The sequence below is a fragment of the Pyxicephalus adspersus genome, chromosome 2 (genome assembly GCF_032062135.1).
Source record: "Pyxicephalus adspersus chromosome 2, UCB_Pads_2.0, whole genome shotgun sequence".
Lineage (NCBI taxonomy): Eukaryota > Metazoa > Chordata > Amphibia > Anura > Pyxicephalidae > Pyxicephalus > Pyxicephalus adspersus.
Window position 1 is genome coordinate 89,104,866 of NC_092859.1, and position 13,297 is coordinate 89,118,162.

At 34.5% G+C, this 13,297-nt stretch overlaps 1 protein-coding gene across 12 annotated transcripts in view; it reads left to right on the forward strand.

The window, feature by feature from the left end:
• NAV3 (neuron navigator 3) overlaps nt 1–13,297 on the forward strand; it is a 349,645-nt gene that overhangs the window by 278,008 nt on the left and 58,340 nt on the right. For all 12 annotated transcript variants that reach the window (XM_072401409.1, XM_072401410.1, XM_072401401.1 and 9 more), the window contains one exon: nt 2,663–2,782. In XM_072401409.1, the coding sequence (XP_072257510.1) occupies nt 2,663–2,782 (120 nt within the window). The remainder of the gene's footprint in view (nt 1–2,662; nt 2,783–13,297) is intronic.

Consider the following 13,297-nt stretch of genomic DNA (forward strand, 5'->3'; position numbering starts at 1 on the left):
AAGGGAAAAACCCCAGCTACAGGGAAACAGGAATGCTGCAACCCTCAGGGCACTAATCCTAAAACCCCTGTGCTACCACGAGCGAAAACGCCAGGGAGGGAATAGGGTGCACGCGCCCTCCTGCGGTGGGGCATCGCCTGGGATCGTAGGCCCAAAGAGCGCCTCCTAACATGCACACCCTAAAATGAATCCTTTGTTGAAGTACCCTTTGATTTATTTACAGCATTCAGACATCTTGGGTAGAAGTCATGGCTCACCTTATTGCATTATACTTGCCCACTCTTCTTCAAAAAAGTGTTCTGAGTCAGATTGCAAGGGCATCTCTTGTGCATAGCCCTCCTCAAGTCACCCCACTGATTTTCCATTAGATTTAGGTCTGGGCCTGGCTGGGCCATTCCAATTTTTTGGATGTATGCTTGGGGTTATTGTCTTGTTGAAAAGTAAAATTCCTTTTCATCTTCAGCTTTCTAAGGTTTAGACAAAAGTCTTTTCTTAAAAGAAAAATATCCATGCCTGGGTAAAATTTGCAAAAATAATACATCAAGTCTCTCAAAAGCATGTTAGAAAATGTATTATGGTCTGATCACACTATGTCTTAACTATTTGGCTACAGTTCCAAAAGCTAAGTTTGGTCCAAAAATAACTCTTTGCATCACTAAAAAAACACCATCCCAATGGTGAAGCATGGTGGTAGCAGTGTCTTGCTTTGGGGTTGCTTTTCTTCAGTTGGAACTGAAGCATCTATATCCAGCTATATCCACTGTAGCATCTATGTTGAGTTGAATTTCCTGTTCGGTCATTACTAGTCATAGCCCTTAAGGTTATAGAAAACTGCTAACTTTTTCTTTCTTTGATTGAAAATCATTAAAAAAGTTATTTGTCTGTAGTTTCAAAACTGTGCAGTGTAAGAAATAGACTATTTTTAGTAGCTGACACAAGTAATTGGAAACATTTAAACATACATTTTCTAAATGTTCCATATATGAATGGCTTCTTTCAAACTAAGAATCCTGCAATGATGCTATGTTAATCTCTCCTCCCTTTAATATTTCTCCAGACACCTTGCAAAATGTTTCATATGTACATTTTCTGGCATCACAGTAAATTTCCTTTATAATTTTCTGACAACTTCTTAGCCTGGTAAAGAGGATTTATCTTGCTTTAAATATTCATCCTCTTTCATATGCAATCCCACATTGACTCTTATTCCATTTTTTAATCCCTCAACCTATTTATATTATCACCTAATTAAAGCGTTTTCTTGGCTGTTTTAACTTGATAAACAGAGGATTTATATTCCAAAAATAGCTTCATCTCCACTGAGTATTGTTTAGTTATTTGCATAGCACTAAAATTTAACTAATGGCCAAATTATTCAAAATGCCTATGTAAATCTGATGACAGTATTATATATGTAATATGTATATTTAATTTTAAACAATAGTTTAAGTCAAGTCAAAAAACCATATGGACTGCTAGCACCATGTCTTTGGTGTTTGCCATGATAATGCAAAGACCTAAAAAAAGTTTGGCAATTTTCACTAGATAAGGGAAAGTTGATGTTGAAAGTTGATGTGTATGTAAATCCCAAACTGCTACCATATCTGTTTCCAGTCAGGGAATTTTCCATTGACTTTCTGTCCTAGACACACATCAGAAACAGAGAAACGATCACATTTTAGCAAAAGAATGTCTTCTCTTAGGCAATTGTCACCAATAAAGGTTTACCTATTGGAAGATTATCCTTTACCACTTGTTCCTGTGGTAGTTCAAAAATGTTTGTGTTATCATAAGACCAGGTGAAAAGGGATGTTTTTTTAGTAACATACTTAAGAGGTCAGAGGGGAAAGGTTTCATGCGTACTAAAGCCACAAACATGGCTTTTGTCTACTAAAAATACTTCAACAACCTATCATATGTTTTTTTCAGTACTTTTATCCAGAATTTTTAAAATAAAATAATAGACATACTATGAACCAAGAAACGGGACAGTGAATACAAAGGAAATTTAAAAGAACAAGATTATTATACAAGGAAAAATACCAGTACGCCAAAGTAAATGAAGCACCACAAACCCCCCTCCAAAAACACTATAGCAAACAATAATACAGTTGTGGATAAATTAATGAAGCTAGAAGAAAAAACTTCAAAGTGTCCAAAACTACCAGGTTCCAAAATGAATAAGACGTAAAAAAGCCAAAGATCTCTGGGAACATCCTGGTGAGAAATCTCAACCTCTATTTGCAACAGGCTGCCTGGCTTACGGGTGGCAATGTATCCAAGGGGAAAGACCGAAAAGATGAATGATTAGAAAACACCAAGAAATGACATGGAGAGAAGAAGACAGAAAATAGCCAGGAAAAAGGGATGGACCTTTCAAGGAACGCCCCCAAATTTGCCCCCGTATTAAGGAGCAGAAACTCATGTAGCCCCGATAATAGTATTTTTGTTCCCCTGATTAGAAAATCAAGTAGTATGTAGTAGTAATCAGCGGGGAAGAGGTTGACATGATTTTTAGCAATTTTGCAACAGTCAATATATGTGCAGCCAGATGATTATATGATCATATAGTTTTTATGATGTTCCTCACATTGTGTAAAAAAACAAGCTGCGCTTTAATGAGAATTCTATTTTGAGCCATTATTCCTTTTATATTTTTTAGGTATTTAACAGATGGCGGACTTAACCTATACACCAGAAGTCTTAACAGGATACCGGATCTTGCAATGTCTCGTGATATTATTCACAGAGGAGTCCATGATGTTGCTGTAGATGCTGACAGGTAATTAAGCAAAGTTTTATAGTTTGGTGTTTCTGGATGAACATGATGATGTGAGATCTTTTCTAATACTAATGTTTATTACATCCAAGGATTAAGTTTTCTTTTCTTTTACACACCATCGTTTAAAGAACTTGTCTCATGTTCATCATGAGTTCAAGCACATTCCATTCTCTTTGTAAATTTTTTTTTTTTTAAAAAGCCAACCAAATTACCCTCTGTTCTTAATCTGGGTGTTAGGAAATAATTTTTACTACTCCTTAAAATTTATATACAAAAAAAATGTTTAATCAATCAAACCTTTTATTTCATTATGATGCAATGGGTCATCATATTGGTATGAATGTGTAATACTGAGTGTGTTCCTTTCATTAAAACTGCAAACTAAATTGCAAACTTTACTATTTTGTAAAAATACATTGAATTTGATGGGAAAGGAAAAAAAATATTATTTTGTGGTTTTTATGGTTGTATATTGGTTTAAAGTTCTCTTGGACCTTTAAAGGTTATTATCTTCACTTTGTTTTTGTTTCTCAAAAAAAGTAACAGCAACTACAATCACAAAAGCGAAAAATACTAAATTAAATAAACCTAACTACACCTCTCAGCCACAAAAAAACCCTTTAAACATTTCACAAATGTCAAAGTAATTGCCTACCTAAGTTAGTATCCCCCTAGTACACAGCAGGGTCTCTAATATTGATGCTTTGTGTCCATATTGTAGTCTGCATGTTGTACAACACATGCTGATAACTACCCTTTCAAATTATGTTATTGTTTTTGTGGCAAAGGTGGCGCTGGGATGATATTCCTAAACACCTATCATAAATTACCTCACCCTCACTCAGTTACACCCCAGAGGTTTTTAACAAATTAAAGTAAATAACTGGTATAGCTATAATATACACTTTTGTGATGTTTGTATAATTTTCCATTGAATTGATTTAGTTATTTTAGGAATATAATTTTACCTGGAATCTATTACGTATTTAATAATAATGATTTTCTATGTGGCTTCATTAAATGTAAGATGGGTTACACATTTGGCAGTGTTTACTATTCTAATAACAGTATTAAAAACCCAGTCACAACGATCAGTTGTTAAATTCATCTTGCTTTCAGTTTTTTTTCTTTGCAGTAGATATCTGGCCCTGTTGTGATTAGCAATTCCCTGAAAATTGAAGTTCTATCTAGTGATTTGTTTGGTGTCACTGAGATGTTTATAACTGCTCCATCACAGAAAGAAATAATGTGTATAAGGAATTACATTCAGCAGCCAGATTTCTAAAACATAAAAGATCTGCCTAAAAAAGAATAACCATTCTAATTTACAAACAAAATGACATTCTATTTCCCTTTTTTTGTTGAGTAAAACATTGACTGCATTACACCAACCTATAAATCCCCCTACACAGTAGTTAGCGCTGTGTGAAATTACCAATTTCTCCTGCCGTAATTTAGGAACTTTGCATATTCTTTGCTATGAACGCTCGTGTTAAAAAGGGAATGAAGTTATCAGTAACAATTTCCAAGTTCATGAACCTACAGCAACCAGTAGCCCGAGTTCTATTTTCTTTTGTGACTGTAGAAGCTTTGTTTAAGAGTTTAATATTTTTTAGCTATACCTAACTTTACTCCTAAAAGAAAACCTAAAATGGTCAATGGAATTTGCTAACATTCTCACACTCACAAGCCACAATGCTTCCGTGAGAACATGCTTTGAATAGAATATACTAATCTATATCAACAGTATAAAATTTTCTAAGAAAAGAACATCAAACTAATATAAAACATGGAGGGTTGGTCATGTTTTGGGGATGCTTTTCTTTGTCTGGCATGGGGTTCCTTGAATCTGTGCACGGAACCATAAATTCTCAAGCCTATCAAGACAGTCTTGAGTGAAACTAACTACCCACTATTAGAAAGCTTTGTCTTAGTCATAGTTCATGGATTTTCTGACAGTATAGTTACACAAAACACACAGTTAAAACCACCCAAAATAGTTAAGAACAAAACATTTGAGTATTTTGAAATGGGTCCTCTATGAGCCCTTGTGTAAATCTTAGAAAGAATATCTATAGAAAGAACTTTGCTTTGCAGTAATGCATGGTTTTGACTTTACAACCTTCAAACCTCAAACAGTTGGAGCAGTTTGTTTAAAAAGAGTGAGCAAAACTACCTGTTGGCAAGTGCAGAAGTTTCGTTAAGAGCTACAGGAATCTCTTTTTTGTATTAGTAGTAAATGCCTCTGTGCAACAACAAAGGCTGTGCAACAAAAAAAGTTTACATATCCCACTATTTTGTCCTTGTCATTTTCATTTGTGTTATTTTTTAAAATGCTTTGTTCAATCAAAATTTCAAAGCAAAGTCTGATTTCTCTTAAATCCAGGATAAAAAAATAATAGATGTAGATTTCAATTTTTTTTAGAGACAATTGTAGGTTCTTTTTTCTTTTTTAAGGAGGAGTACTAACAAATGTGTCTATGACTGTATTTGGCATAATGTGTATGTCTCATCTCATAAGACTAAGGCTAGGTACAGACGTGCAATAATTTTTTGAAAATGAACGATCTACGATTTTTGGGGATTATTTTGAACCATCGTATTCTGCACAATTCTGTACTTGCTGTAACGATACCATCATTCAAATATTATCCACCAATAATGTACTCATCCTAAGATAGTATAGAAATTGCATCTCTGTTTTCCACTTTCTCATTTTATTGATAGATTGTTGGTTTTCTTAGAAGGGATAAAGATGCTTTGTTTTGACTTGACTGGCAGCATATCACTTCCTTATATTGTGGTTTATTAGAAAAGTTACTTTTGGATAGCAGAACAAAGTTAAGTTGTGCAGTCTGTTTTAAATCTGATACAGTTTCTAGAATATATTTATGTAACCAGTAGCTTTGAAAGCAGTCTTTTTCCCATGTTTTCCACAGTTAGTTTTTACTTTCAGATCAGATTCCTAAAATGAGGTTTGGTTTTTGAATAAGTCCTGTAAAACTCTTACGATTGCATATATATTTTGTAACAGAAAGACAATCTTTTACAAAAACTGTCATTAAAGTGTGTAGTTTCTATATGATTGTGCCCCTATCAAAATAAGTGTGCCACAAGCAAGATTTATATTACTCACCATCCTTACACTCATTCCCACAGTCATTAGAATGATTGTCTGCATTCCCTGTGTTTTAACCTAAACTCAAACAGTAAGAGAGCCAGACCACAATAAAGGATTTCTCAACAATCCAATCTAATGATCATCTGTATCTGGGTCTCTTCCCACCACTCAGCATTTACTTTTGATGTCATGTCCAAAGTTTTAACAGTTTGTTATTTGTGAATATATCTTATATGACTAGGTTACATACAATGTGTGTGGTGGTGATGTGTTTGAAAGTCAATCCTTTGTGCTGGACTTGCCAACTTGAAAGAAACATTTAGGATGATAAGTAAACAAGGGGTCATGGGGAGGTGGTGGTGATGGGAGGTAGGAGTGTAAGGATTATGATATGTTTTATCACCAAAGTTCTTTACATTGTAATATTTAACAATTTCTAAGACCCCTTTCTGACTAGGGGGGTGAAAATCATGCTGTTAGTGACTCCCCTCTGCATGGCTAGATGTGACTTATAGTTTCCTGGAGCCACACCCCAATCCACCGCAACCACAACATAAAATGGTTCCCAACCACTCCTATTCTGTTAAATGGGATCAGTTGGGAGTGTTGTTGAGCCTGCAGTAGAACAGTGTGGTCAACTGGAAATCTGAAATGGCCCTAAAGCACTTATTATTCTTTTCATTCATTTTATTGCAACTGTAGAATGTTAGATTACCTGTCATTAAGAAGTCACTATATATATTGGTTATGCCCCCTGCTTTGACATACATTGCTTGGCAGAATATCAGTATATTTGTAAACCCTAGAACAAAAATGTAAAGCTAAACTCTAGGATGAAAGTATTTTTTTAACACAATCTTGCCACTTCAACAGTCCTTTTATTATTGTTTTAGTTTAAATCTTAGAACAGCCCGCAGAATGCTCTTAAAAAATCCTGGAGTAGAGGAGGGACTGTAAGGAGCAGGAGGCAGATCTATGGTGCTTACTCTCTTCTTTTTTGTCAATGCCCCGACAGCTGTAAGCTTCTATATTGTAAAGACAGGAGATTTTAAAATGTAATAGGCATCTGAACTTCTTTGATAAATCAAAGTTGTTCTCTTGTAATTTTAGTGTTCCTGTACAGTACACTCAAGGTCATGGGTTCAATGATGTTCATCAATATTTTGAAGGTTGTAAAATTTGAGCCTTGGTAAAAAAAAAAAAAAAAAGTTCATAATTTGGTGACATAATATCTGCTTTTTTTTTTTTAATTGTCAAAATTGTTAATACTATTTATATGAAGCTCACACACTATCTTATAGTGAGGGTAATACCAATTTGACGAGGGTTTCTAACCTAGGTAATGGCTTCACTTTTAACAAGTAGTCAGAGCTTGGTATTATAATATTAACCTTTATCTGATAAAGTCTGCAGCTAATAATACAAATTAGACTGTTGTCTATATACAGAAATGTTGGATGAATGCCACAACCCAAGGTGCTGTATATGGGTTGATGGTATGTCAGTAATGTCCAACTGTGACAACTCTGTGTATATCCTTGAAAGTAATGATATATAATGCTGTGTTAACCACAAGTATAACTTGCAATCCCTTTCCTGAGTGAGTAAAGAAGAGGGCTGGCTAAATTGCCACTTCAAAATAAGTATAAAATAATTCATTTGCAGTAATGAGGTCTTCTAACAACCAAGTTGTACATTGCAGGTCCTTACAGGCCGATAATTGGCAACAAATCATGTTAGGTCACCTTTAGATGGTGGAGGAACAAACCGAAACAAAGAAAAAGACACATTTAAAACAACCAACCATACTGTAAACCTGCCTGTTTACCCCTAAGGATCATTAAAATAATTTTAGATGTTAGCAAACCTCTACCTAAACCATTCTATTGAATGTCCTTGGGAAACAATCCTAACCCCTATTATTTGGGTGTTATTGGGGAAAAAAGCATTTTACGTTGGTGATCATTGGGAAGAGTGCCTTCCCTTGGAGGGGTGGCTAGAATTCTTTCTTTTTAGACAGATTAAAAATCATTAGTGTTTTGCAGCTGCCCCTTAGCCTCAGAATTACGTCAGGATCCTCAAATGGGAGGTCAGAACAGATTTGTTTCGGTCATGTTTTTGGCTATAGAGAAGAGTGGAGAGATGACCAATAAATACACTCAGGACTGGGGTATACATCTTTGCTGGAATTCTACCTAATAACAATGTTTAACGATTAATATTATTAGAATGTTTCACTAGAATTTAGTTTAATATTCTCTTGCATGAGTGTATTATTTACCAAAACCAGGGTTCATAAAGAAAGGGAACTAAACTTAGATACACAAATTACAGTTAGCATTTTTGTTTTAGTTTTAGTTGTTCTACATGTGAGGGTTTATATCCCCACATAGCAGCTGAACAAAAGGCTTTTATCAATTTCTTCACATTCATCAATTACTGTAGTTTCCACTGTGTACTAAACTGTAAAACATTTGGTAAACAGTTTTAAATATATTTTATTTACTATTACATATGTACACTGTGGGAGCCAAATAAATATTTATTAACATTATGTTTTATTGATGCTTGTTTTGTTTTCTTGAAGCCTAAATAATGACAAAGCAGAATTCATCAAGATAATTAAATACAGTCCAAAATGTATCCAATTAAAATGCTTGTGTATGGTATATTGTATTGTATTACATTGACAAGTGTTAAACACTCCTTATGGTTTAGATATACACATGTTGCACATCTTGGGAATGTTTGTCCTGTACTCATTGCGAACTCCATTATGGTTAACCCTCAGGCAGCTCATAAAAATCCATTGAAATAATTGGTATATAATTAGAAGGAAATGTATATTGTTCTATACTATTTTACATTTTGACATCCTCTTAATATGTGTAAATGCGAATACAATAGCAATGTCCTATCCAGTTATTTTTCCCACAATTGGAAAAACATGGATATACAGTACATGTAATCCATGTAATCCATGTAATCCACTCAACTGAAAACCAGTTGCATTAGGGATACTATTTATGGCTACAGGTAACAAAGCATTCAAAAATGTGATGATTATACTTGTTCTTTGTTACAAAGTTGGTTACCAGTATACTGAACCCTCCAGGCCAAGTCCAGCATATAGATGCTATATAAATGAAAACAGACTCTCTACAGTCACTAATAATGTTAACAAATATCTACAGTTCCTAACATAACAGGAGAGAATTTCAAACTTTTCCATGTTTTAAGTCATATAAAGGTTCTTGGGAACAGAACTTTTTAGTAATGGCAAAAATGAGGCATTTTACCCAAATACTTAAGATTTGTTTGTGTTGATGAGGTATGAATTTCACTTGCAGGTCCACTTTATTCACAGATTTTTGATGAAATGAAGTAAAGAATCAAACTTTAGTGCCCTATAAGACTAGTTTTTTTGTGTATATGTGCACAGGGGCTTCACTGTTAACCACCTGTGCATTTTTGCATGTTTTTAGGAAGATTCAGTGAACAAAAAAAAGAAAAGGCAAAAATAACTCTTTCTAGAGAAAGCTAATTGGCTACTGTTGGTTACTTTACCTTGCACGTCCTCTGTTTATTGCATATGGCAGTTTGGCTATATTTGGCCTAAATTGTATGATTTTGTCATTTTTGCTATCCACGGGTTTATTAGTGAACAGTTATTCCATAATATATGCTTTAACATATAGGGTGTACAATGCTTGCATAGCTTACCTTGACTTTGATATATGATTATGAAATTCTACCTTAGGCTGTATGTACTGTATACAGAAATGACCCTTTCAAATGGTTTTCTATATTAAGCCAAAGGAAACACACAAGGGAAAAGAAATATGTCAAGAATTGCTTAGAGCGCTGCTGAAAAGGTATGGTCTGCAAAAATGAAGTGTACATCACAATATTCCCAAAGCAAAGGGAAAGTTAACTCCTCCATGAGTTAACTCCTAAAGACTAGATAATATATTGAATAATAAAAAAAAAAGACAAAATGAACTAGTTTATCAAAATATTATAACCAATCAGTGATATCAATGCTCAAATACTTTGTTGCCCAGCAGCTTCTAGATAATAAAGAAAAGATGAAAAAAAACACACAGTAAAATTTCGCCTGCATTTCGTTTCAAATTTCTTTCAAAACACGTTTCTTGCTCACCTCTGTGTGATCCAGCAACAGCACTTCTCTTTCAGTTTATGTGATATCCAGCATCATTTAACACATTTACAGTGAGCCCAGAGCATTATCAACCAGTCCTGTTCTGTTGCATCACTCATACATGATTATATATGTACATAGAAGGACTGAAAAAAAATATGTCCATCAACTTCAGCCTCCATTATATGAACATGGTGGCTGGTCATTACTGTCAGATTAAGGACCACCCATCACAGAATCCAGAAGAAGAGAGGAAGATACTGTAATGTCATGTGAGTAGACAAAACACATCTAGATGTAGGATGCATCCATGCACAGACCCCAGCATGTACAGTTTCAATATTTTCTTCCTAAGAAGTAAAAGGCTTTTAATACAAGCACTTGTGGATCTCTTTAGCTGCATGTACTGTGAAGTAATTCATTCTCAATAATCACAATAAAGTCTCTAATGTTGGGTTTCAGTCTGTATTTGAAAGTTCTAACTGAACTTTCAAACACAGACTGAACTAATTGAACCTGTACTATTTTCACATTTTTCTATTTTAAAACTTTTTTCTAACTTTTAAAAAAATAAAAAAACAAATGATTCAGGATACGTAAACTCCCATACGTATCACATACTGTTGGTGAGTAGGATGGCTAAAGGTCAACAGAAATGCAGCTCACGCAAGAAATAAATGCGGATACAGCGTACATACAAAGCAAGAAAAGGGGTGTTTTCTAAGATCTAAGATAAGTGGATCATGATATTACAAGTAACATAAGTTGTCATTAGTTGTATGCTTGTATACCTTGGTCTCCTTTGCAAGTTTGCACTAGTTCACTTAGCTCTGCATAAATGTATCAGCTAGTAACCTTACATGCCTTTATGTTGTATATATTTTCCTTTTGTATACTGTTACTCCAACCTGAGATAAGGTAGGCATGGTTGGTGTATGTTATCAGTTGCCTCTTGCATTGACATAAACAGTTGTGGCTTCAAAATAATGGATCTTCATGGTAAAACAAGAAACATTATGCTTATTCACTGTGTTCTACAATGACACATGCATTAGATTTCTAGGACATTTTATACTAGAAAATGTAAAAAGGATTGCTGCATGAACTGACAGCGACACAATCAGACGATGAACTCTCCGTCTCGCTTATGTTTCCTTCTCTGGCTAATGTACAGTATTATCTTGGAATGTAACATACTGAGGGCACAGCAGTCAGAACAATTAAATACTACACTTGAGCAGTTTTTTAGATGTTTCGTTTGGGGAACAGATGAATCTGAAAAGCAGCTGCTGTTCATTTAGAACAAGTTTTTTTGGTTCAAGGAGCATAGTAAAGAAGGAAATTACACATTCAGTTGCTGTTCTAATTAATTTAAATATTCTTAAAAAACTGTGAATAGTGTTAGATATGCCATCCATAGGATCAGATGCAACTGACTGAGGGATGGTATTATGAATATTCATTTTTTTATTAGGCTATAATAATAAAACAGAGAATCTGACATTCCCTCAAACATTCCCTGGTGGAGAATATTCCAGATCTACATTTTTAAATTGATTCTCTAGCAAGGGATGTTTCGGGGAATGTCAGATTCACTGCTTTTTATATAGACCGCTAACTGTTTAAGCCAGAAAATGTAATCATGGGAATCTTCCTGGTCCATGTGTTTCAATGACAGTGATGAATTCCCCCGGGGGAAGGCCTCTTTCTAACGGTGGTCAGTGAGGAATACATAACCCTATATGAAAAGTTCCTTGACATTGGTGGTCTCTGGAAAGTCCCATTCAATAAAAGCCCCCATAATACAGGTAGTCAGTGTCATTCATGTGTTTCATTGTTCAATAAAAGGAGTTGGATGCTAGAAATCATGAGTTTATATTATGAATTCGGCAATGATCATCAGCAAGTATGTTATATGGTCCTAAATAGTGTCTTCTTGCGCTTTTTTGTTCCTTTAAAGAAGCGATCTCTCCCATCACACTTGACCAGTAGAAATTAAAAGGAGCTGTGGCAGAGCACAAGGTGGTAAAGAGGCCAGTGGTTGGTGCTTGCTTAACAGAAAAAAGGCCTAATTTAATAAAGCTCTCCAACTCTGGAGAAAATACCTGGAATGGATTCCTTCAAACTCATTTCCTATTAGTTGGGAAATGTTTTCAATACTGACCAGATCAATTCCAGGTTTGCTGGATCCCCCAGGTTCCCCCATGATAGTCTATCTTCTCCAGCCATAGAGTGCTTTAAGAAATCAGGCACAATGTATTTTAGTGCTTGGCAATTTAAGTGTATAGACACCTGATAAGCTAATGGCATTATCACGTTTTAGGAAGGCTACAGTTTGCTATTACCCATTTAATGATGTCGGATTAGATTTTATAAACATTTTCATTGTTAAATCCCAACATGAAGTCACATTGCCCTTGATTCTTCCTTTATGAGTCCTCATTTTTTAACTTCAATTAATGCTACTGTCCAGGCATTTTTTAGGTTGTACAGTATGTTTTAATGATGCATAAAATTAGCTTGTAAGTAACTTTCCCTCTCACCTAAGAAACTGTAATTTAATCATTATTGTGATTTATAGACATCAGATTATAAGTATTAGAGGCCGGAGATAATGTGATATAGCAGTAATTTGTAATTCTGTCATATTTTTTTTTTAATCAGAGTATTACCCTTTATATTTATCAGTGTTGGCTTTTATTTAACAAATAAAATGTTTGCATTTTTAGGAAAAGCCGTTAAATGACCTATTTATTAAAAGTAATTAACCACTAGTGTTACATTTATATAGGTCTGGACACAAAAACCTAAACCAGGTCTGTCCCAAAAGAAGGATTTATTTTTTAGTTCATAGCAATTTGTATTGTTTGCTTTAAAAACCGTTACAGTTTTATTATAACTCATAAAACTCTAAAATGCAGATTGTGATACAAACTTTTTTTTACACATACTTGAATACAAATACAAAGGGGAGTAGTCAACAAGCTTTTGGGCTTCTTCCCAACATCTACAATCTGCTATTTGGTGTCACCAATACTAGAAATCTTCATCATACTAAAAGAATATAGTCCAATACCTACTTTGAAATGGCTGCTCCATGGAAAAAAGATGTGTCATCTGACATAACTCACCAGCTATTCTTATATGATTTTTACCCTATTTCCCGATCTGATGCATAACCTCCCACATAACCTGAAGAAGCAATTATTGGGAAATGTGTGGGGTTTTAGGA